This window comes from Lagenorhynchus albirostris, chromosome 19, assembly GCF_949774975.1.
Source record: "Lagenorhynchus albirostris chromosome 19, mLagAlb1.1, whole genome shotgun sequence".
Taxonomy (NCBI): Eukaryota; Metazoa; Chordata; class Mammalia; order Artiodactyla; family Delphinidae; genus Lagenorhynchus; species Lagenorhynchus albirostris.
Window position 1 is genome coordinate 60,452,791 of NC_083113.1, and position 16,481 is coordinate 60,469,271.

The 16,481-nt window shown below is 56.6% G+C and overlaps 1 protein-coding gene and 1 long non-coding RNA gene across 8 annotated transcripts in view; one reads left to right on the plus strand and one right to left on the minus strand.

The window, feature by feature from the left end:
* Positions 1-13,775, plus strand: part of SPIRE2 (spire type actin nucleation factor 2) — a 26,539-nt gene extending 12,764 nt beyond the window's left edge. The window contains exons 3-15 of one of the 7 annotated variants that reach the window (XM_060130737.1): positions 214-573; positions 3,149-3,229; positions 3,316-3,480; positions 4,386-4,472; positions 4,646-4,769; positions 4,873-5,042; positions 5,639-5,816; positions 6,799-6,893; positions 7,987-8,121; positions 8,213-8,280; positions 12,252-12,279; positions 12,891-13,006; positions 13,235-13,775. In XM_060130737.1, coding sequence (XP_059986720.1) covers positions 214-573; positions 3,149-3,229; positions 3,316-3,480; positions 4,386-4,472; positions 4,646-4,769; positions 4,873-5,042; positions 5,639-5,816; positions 6,799-6,893; positions 7,987-8,121; positions 8,213-8,280; positions 12,252-12,279; positions 12,891-13,006; positions 13,235-13,457 — 1,830 coding nt within the window. In that variant the 3' untranslated portion in view covers positions 13,458-13,775. Of the gene's footprint in view, positions 1-213; positions 574-3,148; positions 3,230-3,315; positions 3,481-4,385; positions 4,473-4,589; positions 5,043-5,638; positions 5,817-6,032; positions 6,247-6,679; positions 6,894-7,986; positions 8,122-8,212; positions 8,281-12,251; positions 12,280-12,844; positions 13,007-13,234 lie in introns of those variants that run through there. The other 6 variants (XM_060130736.1, XR_009537061.1, XM_060130734.1 and 3 more) reach the window with 6 other exon arrangements.
* LOC132509576 (uncharacterized) lies at positions 10,020-16,481 on the minus strand. The gene is made up of 3 exons (XR_009537063.1): positions 16,345-16,481; positions 12,750-13,032; positions 10,020-10,153 (listed from the first exon to the last, which is right to left on the minus strand). It is a non-coding gene; the product is annotated as an uncharacterized LOC132509576 (long non-coding RNA).

The window sequence follows — 16,481 nt, forward strand, 5'->3', positions numbered from 1 at the left end:
TGCACGGGGAGCACCCTGTTCCCCGTTTGGGTGACCCTGGGCGCATCCCCAGGGAGGACAGCTGCTGTTCCATTTCACCATTAGAAGCCGCGCGGTGGTGACCTTCTCCTGCGGCAGCTGGGACCCCGGCCCGCCGCCGGCCCCCTCCCGGCACCCCTCCAGTTCGTGTGTGCCCTCCCTGCCTGTTTGTGACCGCGGGCCCCTGTCCCGCAGGTGGTTCAGTCGCTGGGCTTCGCCATCTACCGCGCGCTGGACTGGGGGCTGGCGGAGCACGTGGAGCGCGAGCTCAGCCCGCAGCTGGAGCGGCTCATCGACCTCATGGCCAACAGCGACTGCGACGACGATGGCGGTGGCGGGGCAGCCGACGAGGGCTACGGGGCCCCCGAGGAGGAGGAGGAGGCCGAGGGCGGCCCCCGCGCCGTGCGCACGTTCACACAGGCCATGCGCCTGTGCGCCGCGCGCCTGACCGAGCCCCGGGGCGCTCAGACCCACTACCAGGCCGTGTGCCGCGCACTCTTCGTGGAGACGCTGGAGCTGCGCGCCTTCCTCGCCAGGGTCCGGGAGGCCAAGGAGGTGAGTGGAGACTGGGCGACGCCCAGGCCGTAGGGACCAAGGACATGGCGGCGCCTGGCAGGGGCTGAGGGCGAGGCAGACGGGGCACGTGGGGGCGGGTGGAGCAAGGGGTGGGGCCGTAAAGGCGCCTCCACCCGCAGAGGCGGGGCCAGGAGGGCGGGGCCCGGCTGTCCCTCCCCAGTCCCTGCCTCCTTCCCTGTGTCCCTCTGTCCGTCCACAGGGGGTGGAAATCCTCGGCTCGCAGCTCGCTCTGTGTGGGAGTGCCCTGAACGCTTTGTAGATTTTAGCTTAACCCGCACACCTCCTGCGTACCCGGTTTTGCACAGGAGGGACCTGAGGCTCAGAAACTTATATAAGTGGCACCTTTGCCCCGTGACCTCACTCCTGTTGCCTCTAAGTTAGTTATTAACTTCTCGGATCCCCATGTTTGCATCTGCAAAAGGGGCTGTGCCTCCTGCCTCCGGCTCACCTGCCCAGGTGATGGTTCCTTCCGAAAATAGGGTGCAGAGGGCGGCCCAGGACCCATGCAGAGGTGCCAGCGTGCTGGAGCTTTGGGGAGGTGGGCAGTTCGGTGAGAGGACACTCGCCCAGGTGTTTGCCCTGCTGGTGACAGTCTGCTGTTCCCCTCCGCCTCCCTCCGCGGTTATCACCCTTTTTCCGGATGAGCAGTTGGAAAGCCTCTGAGAGGCTGTGTCCTTGCCCCACGCCACAGCTAGTACAGAGCAGAGGGGGCCTGACCCGGCTCCCAGCTGGCCTTCTCCCGGGGCTGCTCTGCTTCTTCGTGGTCTCAAAGTCACAGGAGGTGACAGTCTCCGCCCCAGCTGTCCCAGCCTCTCCCTTGGCAGGAACTGAGGTGTTTCCTTGAAACGGGGGTCACAGCCCACAGGGACCCCTGCCTTCCACCAGCATTTCACAGATGAGAAAAAGCAGAGATTTTTGGAGAGGTCGGGAGGTATTTTTGGAATTAACTGCTGCTGGTCCCTGATTCCACCCTGGCCCTTGTGGGCACGTGTCTCTCGTTTCCTCTGACCAGGAAGCGTTCCTGCGCAGCTCCTCTGGCTCTGAGCTCGAGCAGGCTCTCAGGGTTGTTTTGATCGATGGGCCTGGGACCCAGCGCAGGACAATTCAGATGCTCCTTGAGCCACTTGGCCCTCATCTACAGCCCAATCCTAGCCCAAGGCGGGGTGGCCCCTCTGCACAGCCTGTGCCTCCGAAGCCCCATCCCCCTTCTTCCCTCCCCACGCTTCCCCGGCATCTCAGAGATGTCCTTCCAGTGCTCTCATTGTGGATGGTCCTAATGCTTTTCTGTCACCTGTCCTGTTGCTGAGGTCAATTCCTTACCCAGGCAATAAAAGCTCTTTGTTTTAGGAGCAAACAGCTCTAGACTTCAAGCAGTTGACCCAAGAGAAGTCTGGGAAATTGGAGGAGGTGGTGAGAGGGAGGCTGTTGGTGGGGCGCAGCTGGGCTGGCATTTGGGGCAGAAACAGCCTACTCAGGGGGCAGGTAGAGATACTCCAGGAACGACAGGAGACCCACCTTCCTGCCCTCTGCAGAGACCGCCAGGTCACACGCAGGTCTATTTTTAGAATCACACACCTTGTGCTGCTCAGAGACTTGGCAGAGTTTTCTAGAGCGTCCAAAGCAGTTTGGCAAGTGGCTTGGGGTGAAAGCCAGGGTAACCGGTTCTGTCTGATTTGGGGGATGGGGAGGGCGAGGCTGTGCGCCAAAGGCAGCTGCTTCTCCAGGGAGGAAGATTGGAGGAAGAACGGCAGCTGCTGCGAAGATCAGGGCAGCGAACCTAGCAGCTTCTTCCCAGATTCTCAGCACAGAACAGCTGCCCCACGATCCCCGGCATCCTTCTGGGGCCTCACCGTGACGGCAGCATTTTCCCCAGGCCGTGAAGTCCATCCGTGTGACTGTTTGCCTTGGCCTGCTGACTAACTCACCCTCTCGGCTGTCCACCCACCCATCCAACTACCCATTTATTGATTCATTTATTCATTCAACCAATGTTTAAGACCTAGCACGTGTCTCACACAGTGCTAGGAGCCAGAAACACTAAGATAAAAAAATAAAAGCAAAAACAAAACGTGGTTCTGGCCTCATGGAGCCAACCATTCAGACAACAATCAAAGCAGCAGATAGATGTATAACTGCAGATGGGATCCTGTGCAGAGAAGCGGCCGAGGGTGTCCCATGAGGGTGGGTGTGCGCGGGGCCCGGGGGCCCTGTGAGCTGAGGTCTGAAGCCCTCAGTGAGGGGGATCAGTGAGGGAAGGGGGCAGATTCTACTGCAGCCAGGAGGTACTGTGTGGGTGCTACGTGGAGGTTGTGCTTTCTCCCCTGCCCTTGCCTGGGAGATGCGGCCACAGATAGCCAGTGGGACTCCAGTGTTCCCGTGGGGCTCCAAGGCTGATGGCCTGGTTCTCCCAGATATCTTTCTGAGCCCCAAAGCCTTGTCCAAAATGCCCACTTGTCCCTTTTGTAGCTGGTGGACCAGTAGCCCATGTGGGAGACAGGCCAGCAGGGCCCACATCCCCACAGCTGCTCTTCTCCCCTTTCTCCTGGACTTACAGATGCTGCAGAAGCTTCGGGAGGATGAGCCGCAGTCAGAAAAGCCCCTGATGGAGCTCGACAGCCTGGGGCGCACGGACTGGGTAAGACGTGGCCCCCGCTGGCCCGGGGCACAGCCCGGGAGCCCTGCCCGGGGCTAAGGGCCATTTTCATCTTCTCGGGGCCCCAGGCCCGACTCTGGGTCCAGCTCATGCGGGAGCTGCGCCACGGAGTGAAGCTGAAGAAGGTGCAGGAGCAGGAGTTCAACTCCCTGCCCACAGAGTTCCAGCTCACCCCCTTCGAGATGCTGATGCAGGACATCCGCGCCAGGAACTACAAGCTGCGCAAGGTCATGGTGCGCCCCTCAAGGTCATGGTGGGCCCTCAAGGTCATGGTGGGCCCCTCAAGGTCATGGTGGGCCTCTCTAGGCCATGGTGTGCCCCTCAAGGTCATGGTGGGCCCCTCAAGGTCATGGTGGGCCTCTCTAGGTCATGGTGGGCCCTTCAAGGTCATGGTGGGCCTCTGAAGGTCATGGTGGGCCTCTCTAGGCCATGGTGTGCCCCTCAAGGTCATGGTGGGCCCCTCAAGGTCATGGTGGGCCTCTGAAGGTGATGGTGGGCCCTTCAAGGTCATGGTGGGCCTCTGAAGGTCATGGTGGGCCTCTCTAGGCCATGGTGGGCCTCTGAAGGTCATGGTGGGCCCCTCAAGGTCATGGTGGGCCCCTCAAGGTCATGGTGGGCCTCTGAAGGTCATGGTGGGCCTCTCTAGGTCATGGTGGGCCGTGTTGAAGGGGGTCCACGTTCAGCCCCCCTCTGCTCGCTGGAGCCCCTGCTTGGTGTGCTGGCCACTGAACTGGGGCAGACGTGGCCCGGGGTCACGTGGTGCATGGTCCTTTCAGGGACACAGAGTGACAAGGGCAGGGAGGAGGGGACCGGGGCAGGAGCTGAGGCTGCAGGACTGTCGCATTTCGCGCTCGCATGGCCCCTGCTGTGTGCCAGCCTGGCTGAGAATCTTAAACGTGCGAGTTAATTTCATCGTCGTGACAACCCTTTGAGCTGGTGCCGCTAACCCCCATTTCCACATGAAGAATCTGAGGTGCAGGGAAGGCCTGTGGTCAGGCCTTGAAGGCCACGGCCGCACAGCCACTGAGAGGGAGGCTGGAGTGAGGTCCAGGCGCTGCCCATGGCTGCATGAGCCCCTCTCAAGGCCACAGCCCTGGCAGGTGGGCCCTTAGCCTTGCTGCCCTCACCCCACACACAGGTCAACGGGGACATCCCTCCCAGGGTGAAGAAGGATGCCCACGAACTTATCCTGGACTTCATCCGCTCCCGGCCTCCGCTGAAGCAGGTACCGGCTCCCTTGGGGCGTTTGGAAGGTTGGTTCTGGGGCGCTCACTGCCCCAGGAGCACACAGGGCCTCCATGTCCGACCTTGTGATGCCGTGGGCTCCGGATTCCTCATGCAGGGTTCCTCCCCAGCTTGGGAGTCGGCCCCCACCTGGCGCTGCCACACCCCCTGCAGGTCTCAGAGAGAAGGCTTCGCCCCTTACCCCAGAAACAGAGAACGCTGCATGAGAAGATCCTGGACGAGATCAAGCAGGAACGCAGGCTGCGCCCCGTGGAGGACAGGCACTGGGATGGGCGGGGTGAGCGGGGTGAGCACGGGACACCCCCTCCTCTGCCCCTTGCCTCCCCTCCACCCCCCCAACCCGTCCTGTCCTGTCCTGCCTTACCTGCTGCCTGCCCCAGGGTTCGGCTCTCTGCCCTGCATCCTCAACGCCTGCTCTGGGGACGTCAAGTCCACTTCCTGCATCAACCTGTCCATCACGGATGCCGGGAGCAGTGCCCAGCGCCAGCGGCCCCGGGTCCTGCTCAAGGCGCCCACATTGGCTGAGATGGAGGAGATGAACATATCCGAGGTCAGAGCCCACGGGTTCCTGAAGAGAGACTGAGGAGGAGGGGGGGAGGGGGAGGAGGAGGGGAGGAGGGAGGGGGCAAGGACACAGCCAGCGTCCATCCGGCGTCCAGCTCTGTGGGGCGTGCCCTGCTTTGAAGCCGGTGTCCTGCTGTGGGGCTGGGTCTGCCCTGGGGGCAAGCATGGCCGGGCTCAGGACCCTTTCCCATCTTGGCGGCTCAGAAGGTCATTGGGACGGTGGCCTTGGACCACTGTGGCCTCTGCACAGAAGGGTCTGAAGCAGAGTGCTCCGTCCTCCTGCGGCTGGGCAGCCCCCCGAGGTGACAAGCCAGCGTGTCCCAGCGGGGCTCTGCATCCTGGCTGCTGCCCTCACCCAGAGACCAGGGTGGCCACGTCCACGGGCCCCACCTGCCCCCCAGACCTGCCCTCCCAGGGCTTTCCAGGAGCCGCAGACCAGGGTGTGGTTTTTGAGGCACCCGCCTCCCCCTGGCCTGGGCAGTGCGTAGCGGAGGCCCCTGTGCCCGACACCTTGGTCCAAGGACTGGCAGGAGGCGCTGGCGGGCAGAGAGGTCAGGGAGGTGCCGGCTGGCGTGTTCGCAGGAGGAAGAGTCGCCGTGTGGGGAGGTGACACTGAGGCGAGACCGCTCTTTCTCGGAGCACGACCTGGCCCAGCTCCGGAGCGAGGTGACCTCTGGCCTACAGCCCCCTGGAGGCCTGGAACGGGCTCGGCCGCGTGCGGACAGCGTGCAGTCCTGGACGCCCAGCGCCCAGGAGCCAGGTGGGTGCTGGCCTCCCTTCCCTGGGCACCCTCCTGCGGGCGCCCTTTGCCCCTGCCCGGTCCCAGCGGCTTCAGAGGGTACAGGGAGCTCACACCTGCAGGAAGGGTATTTATCACCCCAGGCAGCCATCCCCCACCTTTCGAAACTTTATTAAATTAGTAATACACACTCATTGTAAAACTTTAAAAGAAAGTTCCCATGATTCTATTACCTAGGGATAATTGCCGTTGACATATTGGTGTATAGAAAGAAAGCTGGATGGATGGACGATTGGCAGATCCTTCTAGTGTTTCTGTCAATGGAGACGTGCCCACAGAGTAGCACACACCACTCTGGAGCCTGACCAGTGCCCTGGGTTTTGTCACGAGCCCCGCCCTTTCCCCATCGGTCAGCACGCAGGACGGTACGGTTCTGCTGGCCATGCAGGGTTAGTTGGTCCCCTCCGTGGTGAAGGCTGGGCCCCACCAAGTGCCCCGGGTCACAGGGTTGCCACCCTGCCCAGTGCCTCCCACCAGGCATGGCCAGGCCCCCTTCTCTCTCCTCAGGGTCACCTTGAGCCCCTGTGTTGCTTTCTGGCCCCTCTTGGGATGGTCTCATGTGGTGGCTATGATTCACTCCTGGTGTGAAGAGGTCCAGGCCAGGCATTCCGTACCTCACTGTACCCCCATGGTGGAGGTGGACCCCCTCTTCCCCCTCCGACCCTCTCTGCCCCTCTGGGTCTCCAGGCAAAGGGTGGTGAGGAGCCCTGACCAAGGCTGCCACGGCCCCATCATGGGGCTCAGATACGGGCCCCTCTGGCCTGCCGCACTGCATAGGCCCTCGATGTGGGTGATGCGTCCTCTACTAGACCCCTCACCCCCAGGAAACCACCGCACCGTCACCTCCTGCTGCCTGGAGGGCCATCTCCCCCTTCCCTGGGCACAGCTGTCCAACGCCAGAACACCTGCAGGTTGTCCTGACCGCCCCCGGCCCTTCTACCAGGTTCTGTCAGCGTCCAGTCCCGGCATGGCCCCAGCTCCCCGCCACGCAGTGACCTGGGCTCAGTCGAGGACGGGCCTGGGGCCTCCGAGTGGCTGGTGAGTGGCGGAGGCGCGGTGGCCCGAGGTGGCTGTGTCGGGCTGGCATGCCAGCTGGGCTCAGGAGGGGCGCGGGCTCCCCTCAGTGGCGTGCGGGCTCCGCGCTCCGGGACCCAACCTGGGCAGGTTGGGCTTTGCTGCCGCCCCCTGGACCTTCTGGGTACTGCGGCCCCCGGGGCCGGAGAGGGGCCTTGCTAAGGGGACAGCCCAGTTCCACCTCTGGGGGCTCAGGACAGGTGAGAAGCCCATCGCCCTGTGCCTGGAAGGCAGCCTGGTGACACTGGAGAGCACTTTCTCAGGTCTTGACTCTGTGCCGCTCCCTCTCGGCGCCTCCGTTTCATCGGCTGTGAATTTTGTCTGACTTTTCATTGTGAAGAGCTAACAGTGGCTGACGTTTTGAGGTCCCCACTTGGACCTGAACCCTGGTGCACGATTTTATCAAATGCGATGAGAACAGTGAGGTGCCTGGGGGGCCACAGGGCACCTTGCTGATGCTTTGAGAGACGGAGTTCTGTGCTAAGAACACAGGACTGTTCCCCTGGGGGCTAGGACAGGGTGTACTCGCCATGGCGGCCCAAAGGGCCGGGCGCTTATGACGAGGTGGACAGGTGCAACCACCTGACTGGCAGACCCGGAGTCGCAGTGGATGGTTGGCGCTGGGAGGGAGGTGGGAGCGGGGGAGGGTTCCAGGAGGAAGGGCAGTGGGCATTGGGACTCTGGCTGGCTCTGACTGGCCTGGTGTTGGCAGGTGGGGAGCAAGGCTGGAGGCAGATGCTTCAGGTCTGGGAGCACTGCGGACGAAGGTGGGATGGGCTGAAGGGTGACATGTGCAACGAGGCCATCAACGGGCTGGGGGCTGGCCGGTGGGGTGGGCGGGGCCCGGTCAGAGAAGCCTTGCCTGTAGCCATGCACAGAGAAGTCCCAGGGAGCGGTACGGCTCCCTGGCGTGGCCGAGCTGAGGAGCGGGGCGTTTTATGGAGCTGCTGGGCTTGGTGGACCGAGGCCAGGGAGGTGCCAGGGTCCTCCGGGAAGAGGGGAACTTATGGAGACGCCCTGAGAGCCTGAGACCGGCCCCTCGGGCCTCCTGCCATAGGAGTTCAGCCACCCCGTGGAGAGCCTGGCTCTGACGGTGGAGGAGGTGATGGACGTGCGCCGTGTGCTGGTGAAGGCCGAGATGGAGAAGTTCCTGCAGAATAAGGAGCTCTTCAGCAGTCTGAAGAAGGGGAAGGTGAGGGGCCCGGGGTTGGGGCAGGCGAGGGCAGGACCGGGCCTGGCGAGTTCTGGACAAAACTGGGCTCTAACCAGGCCTTTCCATACAGATTTGCTGCTGCTGCCGGACCAAGTTCCCACTGTTCTCCTGGCCGTCCACCTGTCTCTTTTGCAAGAGGTGAGTGAGCCTTCTGAATGCACCTTGGCTGTGAAGTAACATGGGAAGGAGGGATAAGAAGCCTCTAGGCTTCTGTCTAGTAGAGCTTCCTGCGATTCTGAGGACGATCTGTCAGGCACTGTGAGTTGTGCAAGGAAGGGACAGAATTTTTTATCTAATCGTAACGGCTGAGCAGCCCCCACTTTCAGCCAAGGTGGGGTAACAGGAAGCAGGACAGGCATCTTCCGCATGAAACAGCCAAAAAGAAAGAAAAAAACCCCTCAAAGACATGAAACACTGGTTCTCAAGACATCGGGTATCAAGCAACCAACGGGAAGCAGACAGGGTGAGCTCTATCCTAGGACGGCCTCAACTCTGGACTCGGAGCCTATTCAGCTCCTGGGGTGGAGGAGCTAAAGCTGAGAACGAGGGCACCCGGGCAGCTAGTGTTCTCCCCTCTGGAGAGAGTCCTCCAGGAAGCAGGTCTCAAGAGACCTGCAGAAGGTCCCCCTTGAGTGTTCAGAGTTCTGATCAGCACATACACGCAAGGAAATTACTGAGGGTTTGGAAGGAATCATCTTGAAGCACAGATTGGCAAACTCCAGCCCATGAGCTAAATCTGGCCCACTGCCTATTTTATAAATAAAGTTTTATTGGAACACAGCCACACCCATCTGTTTATTATTCATTTAGTCACACCTAAAATGTTGACTATCTGAGCTTTTACAGGAAAAGTTGACTGACCCTGTCCTAAGGGTTTAAAGGAACAGTACCAGGAATAGTGTCTATTCCCACCAGCCATGGTGGAAAGTTGTGATTCATGGCTGCTGAGTGGAATACACAGGAAGGTCTTGCCTCACTAGCGAGAATAAGTGCCCCTAGACTGAGCACTGCTCCAGAACTAACAAATCACAAAAGCAAGACCAGAAAGGACCAAACTATTCCCAAGTATCCTGACGGCTTCCCAGAGCAAAACTCAAGAATAGGAATAAAAATATATCCAGCAGCCAGCAAGATGAAACGCCTGGCGTCCAATCAAACATTACCAGGCATGTCAAGAAGCAGGGGAACATGACCCATGACCCACATCACCCAGAACTGACACACATTTTAGGGTTAGCAGATAAGGACATTGGAAGGTTTTTTGTTTTTGTTTTTTTGGCCACACCGCACAGCATGCGGGATCTGAGTTCCCCAACCAGAGATTGAACCCCGCGCCCCCTGCAGTGGAAGTGCGGAGTCTTAACCACTGGACCACCAGGGAAGTCCTGTGGACATTAAAAGTTTTGAACTGCATTTCATATGCTGCCAAAGTTAAAGACATGGAAAAGGTAAAGGAGAGACAAATCGAACCTCTAGACATGAAAGCTGGAATGTTTGGGATGAAAATTACACTGGATGATTTATAGCAGGTTAGACATTCAGAGGAATGTGCAGAAGAAAAGGTTAGTTAACTTGAAGACTTAGCAATAGAAACTATCCAAAACAAAATTATCCAAAACAAAAACACTGAGACAAAAAATAATTTGAAAATGAAAAATGTGTTGGCAAGCTGTGGGATAACATTAAGAAGCCTAATATAGGTGTAATTAAAGTTCCCAAAGATGTGGGGGCAGAAAAAGTATTTGAAGAAATAACAGCTAAAAAGGTGTTCCAAATTTGATGAAAAATATAAACCTACAAGAAACTCAGTGAACCCCAAGCACAAGAAATATGAATAAAATCACACCAAGACACATAATAATTAAATTGATCAAAACCGGTGATAAAGAGAAATTCCTAAAGTCAGTCAGCAAATAAAGACATGTTATGTACAGAGAAAGAGAAAGATGACTGCAGGTTCCTCATCAAAACATTGCAGGCAAGATGTCAGTGGAACAACATCTTTAAGGTACTGAAAGAAGAAGGAAAAAAAAACGGTCAATCTAGAATTCTGTACCCAGCAAGAGGCAAAAGTCAAGATTTCCAGAAATACAGAAGCCAAAAAAATTCTTCACCAGCAGACCCACACTGGAACAAATGTTAAATGAGGTCTGCCACGTAGATGGAAAGTGACACCAGATGGAGACCTGAATGTACACAAAGCAATAAGAGCACTAGGAACAGCAACTCCTAACATATAAGATGATCTTCTTATACCTCTTTAAAAGGTAAACCAATACCCAGCACCCAACAAGGTAAAATTCAGTGTCCATCATCCAGTCAAAGATTACCAGGCATGCAAATAATTAATAAAAATGTATTTTGGGGGTTATCACATATCTGTAAGTAAAAAAATGTAACAGTAGCATTAAGACCAGAGATGGAGGACTGTAAGTATGCTGTTATAACTTTTCATATGAGATGGTAAAATATTACTTGAAGGAAGACTGTGATAAGTTAAAGGCTATCCTATGAGCCCAAAAGCAACCACTGGAATGGCTTGTATGTCAACAAAGAAGATAAAATGGAATCATAAAAAACACTCAATACAGAAAGCATAAACAGGAAAAGGGAACAAAGAACAAATAGGACAAAAAGAAAACAAATCACAAGATAGACTTAAACTCAATTATATCAACAATTACATTAAACGTAAATGGTGTAAACAATCCAATTAAAAGGCAGAGTTTCTCGGATTGAATAAAGAAAGCGAGACAATCTGCTGTCTACAAGACATGTAATTTATTTTTAATTTAATTTTATTTTTTGGCTACGCTGCACGGCTTGCAGGATCTTAGTTCCCCGACCAGGGATCAAACCCAAGCCCCCTGCAAACCCAAGCATGGAGTCCTAACCACTGGACCGCCATGGAATTCCCAAGACATGTACATTAAATAAAAGACATGTACATCACAAACTGGTTGGAGGGAGGTGGGTGGAGAAAGATACACCACACCAACATTAGTCTAAAGAAAGCTTGACTTGATATATTAATATGATGCAAAGTAGACTATGGAGTAAAGAGTATTATCAGAGTTAAAGGAGTTCATTTCATAACACTAAAAGGAGGAAATAATCCTGAACATTTTCCACACCTAGCAAGAGATTCAATATACATGGAACAAAACACTGACAGACTGCGAGGAAAAATAGCTAAATCCATGCTTATAGTTAGAGATACGAAACCCTAAGGGTCTAGGAGGTTTGCATGACACTACCACCAACTTGATCTAAGCGACATTTAGAGAAACTAGACCGAACAGGGCGATGTATGTTCTTATCAAGTGCACATGGAACGTGCACCAAAATTGACTATTCTGGGTCAAAAAACAAGTCTCAAAAATGCGGAAGGATTCATATCATACAAAGTATGTTTCCTGACCACAGTAAAATAAAATCAAACTAATACAGAGGTTTGTTGACGGCGAATTAATTATGGGACATCCATGCAAGAGTGCATGGTCCCTTGTTTTAAAAAATGAATTTGGACAATTTGTACTGATGTGGAGAAGAGCCCTGGTGTATCTTTATACGATAGTACACATGATACCCCATTTCATTTACTGTATTTTTACTTTAAATGTATGTTTTTGTTAATTTATGCTTAGATATGGAGAATGGAAACTGCTGATAGGAGGGATCGTCTCTAGGATGGGCTTTACAGGAGAGGACGCGTGTCTAAATTAAAATTCTCTCTAGTGTTTGAATTTTTACAACAAGAAGGCATTTACTTTTGAAATCACGTATGGGAAATAAACACTGTTAATCACTGCTTAAAGATGGGCATCTCACTTGAGGGCCCTCTGGCTCTGACAGTGCTTGTGGAGAGAGGAGTCAGGTACCCTCCACTCCAGACCAGATGCTCCCCAGCAAGAGCGAGGAGGGGCAGAAGTATTTTGGGTGCAGAGCTGAGTAAAAAGAAAAGCAAGATTTGGGAGTAAAATGAAAGTAAAGCACTGACGTGGCCAGGGGTCAAGCGGGAGGCAGTGACAGCCTGGCCTCGCCTGTGTGCCGGGCGGGTGCTGGATCCCTCACAGCTGACACTGCAAACCCTCTTCTTTTCTCTCCAGAGCTGTCTGCAGTTCCTGCAGCATAAAGGTGAGGACCACCTGGGGTCAGAGCGAGGGCCCACATCTCAGGTGTCCTGCGGCCCGACCGGGCCTGTCCGGGGGTGGGCAGAGGCTCTGCTGTCTCCTGTCGGGTGATCCCTGCTCACTACTCACCTCTTCAGCTGCTTCCTCCAGAGCGATCCACTTCTACACTTCCCAAAACTGCAGTTTTTAAAGACCCTTGTAAATGGTCCCTTTTTTTAAAAATTAAATATTCTGTGTTAGTAGGCCAGTGCCAAGAGACCCGTCTCTTTCTCTAAAAGTCCTCCTTCTGACACCCCAAATTCCTTGAGTGTTTTTGGAAAGCCTCATTTTATAGCAGCTTGGGGTGTCTGCATACACGCAGGTGTGCACAGAGGTAAAGGATAGTATTTGGAAGGATGTCACCCCTTTACACCTCGTCCCAGAAACAATCATCTGTTTGAGGGATTTTTACCACCACTATTTTCAAGCCCTTACTTTTCATGCTGCCACTTGGCTGTAGAGAGACCGCCTCGTCAGTGTTAAGTGCTGATTACATACAGACCGCAATGCTCCATCTTGTGTGTTGGCAGCTGCTCGGGGGGACCAGGGTGCCTGGAGTGTCTCTCTGTGTTGCAGATGAAGATGCCGTCTAAGAAGTTTGCGCACATTCCCGTGTACGCGCTGGGCTTCGAGAGTCCTCAGAGGGTGTCAACCGCCACAGTCACGCTAGCACAGAGAAGAGACGCCTTCCAGTGCGTGCCTGCCCTTGGTGACGTCCCTGTGGTGGGCAGGTGTCACAGTCACCTGGAAGCTGGGCGGGGGCCTGTGTGCTGGGGTGGGGTGGGGCCGAGAGGTCAGAGCCCAGGACCCAAATTCCTCCCAAGGAAGAGCTGCTGCGGGATGGACTTTGCTCTGCCTGATGTGGGCGCGGGGGGATGTGGAGACTCGGGAGGACCCCTGACGGCCCCGTCCTGCCCCAGACCCCTGCAGGGGCCCCACTGGCGGAGCGTGGAGGAGGAGTTCCCGCACATCTACACCCACGGCTGCGTCCTGAAGGACGTCTGCAGCGACTGCACCGGCTTCGTGGCGGACGTGGTGCGCTCCAGCCGCAGGAGTGTGGACGCCCTCAACACCACGCCCCGCCGCGCCCGCCAGACCCAGTCCCTCTACGTCCCGAACACCTGGACACTCGACCTCAAGTGATGGTCGTGGCCCCCTGGCTGCGGCCCCCTGGACGCCCGGTCCGAGGCTTTTCGGGGTGCCCGGGTGGCCATGCTTCTGGGGAGGAGCCAGGCTAGTCCTGGACCAGGCGGAGAAGCCCCCGTCCTGGGGCACGGCGGCCCCCCGGCCCTCGTGACGTGCATGTACATATATACATATACAGATACGTTTATATAATATATACACACAGCATATATATTTATATTCATGCTTCCTGGCCCCAGAGTTCATTTGGGGTCAGACTCACTCCAGGACCCTCCCTGGGGGAGGCTGTTTCCTCTCAGGATTCCTTGAGCAAAGCGGGGGTGGGGCGGATGGGAACAGGTTTTCTCACTCAGATGCAGAGGGGGCACGTGGGCATACAGCAGAGGGGCTCTGGGAAAGAAGGTCCTACCCGCACGTTTTCTTTTCCGGCAGCTTCCCCTCCCTGGGTGGACGTCCAGGCCGGGACGGGGGTCCTTGGTCCCCAGGGGGCTTGGAGCACCCCCCTCGCACCTGTGCTCTCCTAGCAGGGCCGTGGGCTGCGGAGGCACCTGGGAAACCTCTGAGTGGGCTAGGATTCCCCTGTTGGGCATCCCAGCCCTCCATGTGGAAGGTCTAAGGCCAAGCTCACTCCCGGCCCCCACCTGACATCCGTACCCTGGCCATCTGCCATGCAGCCAGTATCGCTGGCCTCCCGCACTCAGAGTTGCGGGGATGGTGCTGGCCTGGGGGCCCTGGCGCTGCTGGCGGTCCTGGTACGGGAAGGAGCTCTGTAAATTGTACACAAGGCCACTCCTGGCCGAATAAATGTGGTCTCACAGTCTCCTGGCCGGGGTGTGCACTGAGAGCTCTGCAGTTGCAGGGGTGGGCCTGTGCTCCAAGGGCGGACACTGGGCTCTGAGGGGCCACCTGCCGCCTGGTGCCGTCATGACACGAGCGTGCTCAGGCCCACTCCATGATCTGGCCATCTTGGTCCTACAGCCGACAAGGGCTGTGTGTGTCTGTGTGACAGCCGCACAGCCTGCTGCCTGTCACCTCCCAGCCTGGGGACCCTTTGGCCTCATCCGCCACATCTCTGCTCCTGTTCTCCAGGCAAAGGGTTCCCTCAGGGCCGGCAGGTTTGGGGGAAACGTGTGGGTGAGCACCCGGGTGCTCTGCCCACAAGGATGGGGGCTTCTGTTGTCACCCCCATCTTACAGATGAGGAAACTGAGGCTCAAAGAGGTGAGGGAATTTGGCCACAGATGCACAGCTTGCCCAGGATCTTCAGCCAGGCCTATCGGATGCCAGGCTCTAAGGCCTGGCACACAGATATGGGCCCGGAGGAGGCCCCAAGGGACAGAACTTGTAACAGACGGGCCTACGGGTGAGATGCTTTCTTCAGCTAGGGTCCAGGGCCCTCAGTAACAATTAGAGCAGCCAGGAGAAACAGCCCGTCCCCAGCACTTGTTCTGAGTGCTTCATGGGCAGGCAGTACCGTTACCCCATTTTAAAATGAGAAAACTGGCAGAGAGGGCAAAGGATTGTCCCCGGTCACACAACCAGCAAGGAGAAAGCACTTCCAAGGGCAGATAACCCTGCAGGTGCGGAAACAGGGCAGGTGACACTAGCAGGGCCATGCTCCCAATAGGGGGAGACCCAGGTTCTAATCCTCACAGGAACACCTTGAAATGAAAGCCCATCGGAAAACAGAATAAACCCCATTCTGGGGCAGCTGGGCTAAGCCAGGAGGGCCCGCATGGCTCCAGGGTGAGGTCAGGAGGGAGGGTCCTGCTGTCCTGGCTGCTGGGGCTCACCTCCCGCCGACCCCAGGCGCAGAAAGCTGTAGTGCTGGCCCAGGGAACCCAGCCCTGCCTCCACTCACCTAATTTAGATCCTGACAGATGGAGGTCGCCCGCTCTAGAACTGTTTACAACCAAGCTTCTCGCTGAGGAACAGGCCTTCGGGAGCCCAGGGAAAGGCTCATGTTCAGAGCTGCCTGTTCAAGGAAGGCACCCCTCACAACCCCCCGGCTGCCAACTTAACAGACGGCAGGGCAGGAAGCCGCTCCTGGTGACACTCCCCTCGTTTCCATCCACAGGTGAGGCGATAAGCCTGCATAAGCTGGTCACACCTTGGAACAGCAGTGACACGGAATCTATTTGACAACTAGCCTGATCCCTGAACAATCAGAGTTTTTAGGAGGATGGTGCCCTGGAGATGCTGTATGTGCTGAGCGTGAGGCTTAGTGGCTGGACTGTGTGTGTGTGTGTGTGTGTGTGTGTGTGTGTGTGTGTGTGAGGCAGCAGCCACGTGCCAGCCAGCGTGAAGCAGTTCACGATCCCGGTGACCAGTATGGCTGCCAGGCCAGCAGCGCGAGCAGTGGCACACACACCTGCTTCCCTTCTGGGGCTGTGCCGGCAGCCTTCCTCATCTCAGCTCTGGAACCACAGACACAAAGGCAGACCCACATTCTACCTGGGCCATTTCCTTACTCTCTGAGTCCCAGTTTCTTTACCTATAAAGGTGAGGACGTCTACCTTCCACGGCCAGGTAAGAACTCAGGACAGGGCTTGGCGCCACAGCGAGGGTCGTCCGCGACCCTCCTCCGTCTGGGTGGGAGGGCCCCTTCCTCACACCAGACCATCCTGCCCTAGCAGGGGTTCTCAATCTGCCTGTACACTCTGAACTCCTGAAGACCTTTTTTTAAAAATGTCAATGCTAGACCCCACATTGGAATTTCTAGGGATGAGTCCTCGACCTTCACTGTAAAAATCCCCCCAGGAGATGACGACACACGGTAAGGGTGGCGAGCCTCCACCTTAGACCACGGATTCCCACACCTAGATGTACAGGAAAATCACCTGGGACGCACTAATGACGACAAAAAGCAAACGCCCAGGGCGTACCTAAGGGTCGGTTTCAGCCTGCCGTGGGAGGGGGGTCGAGATCCGCAGCTTTGGGAAGCTCCTCGGCTTGGACGCGCCTACTTTTAATGAGGACAGAACTGCCTCGCCGGCAGCCCCTGAAGGCGGCCTGCAGCGGC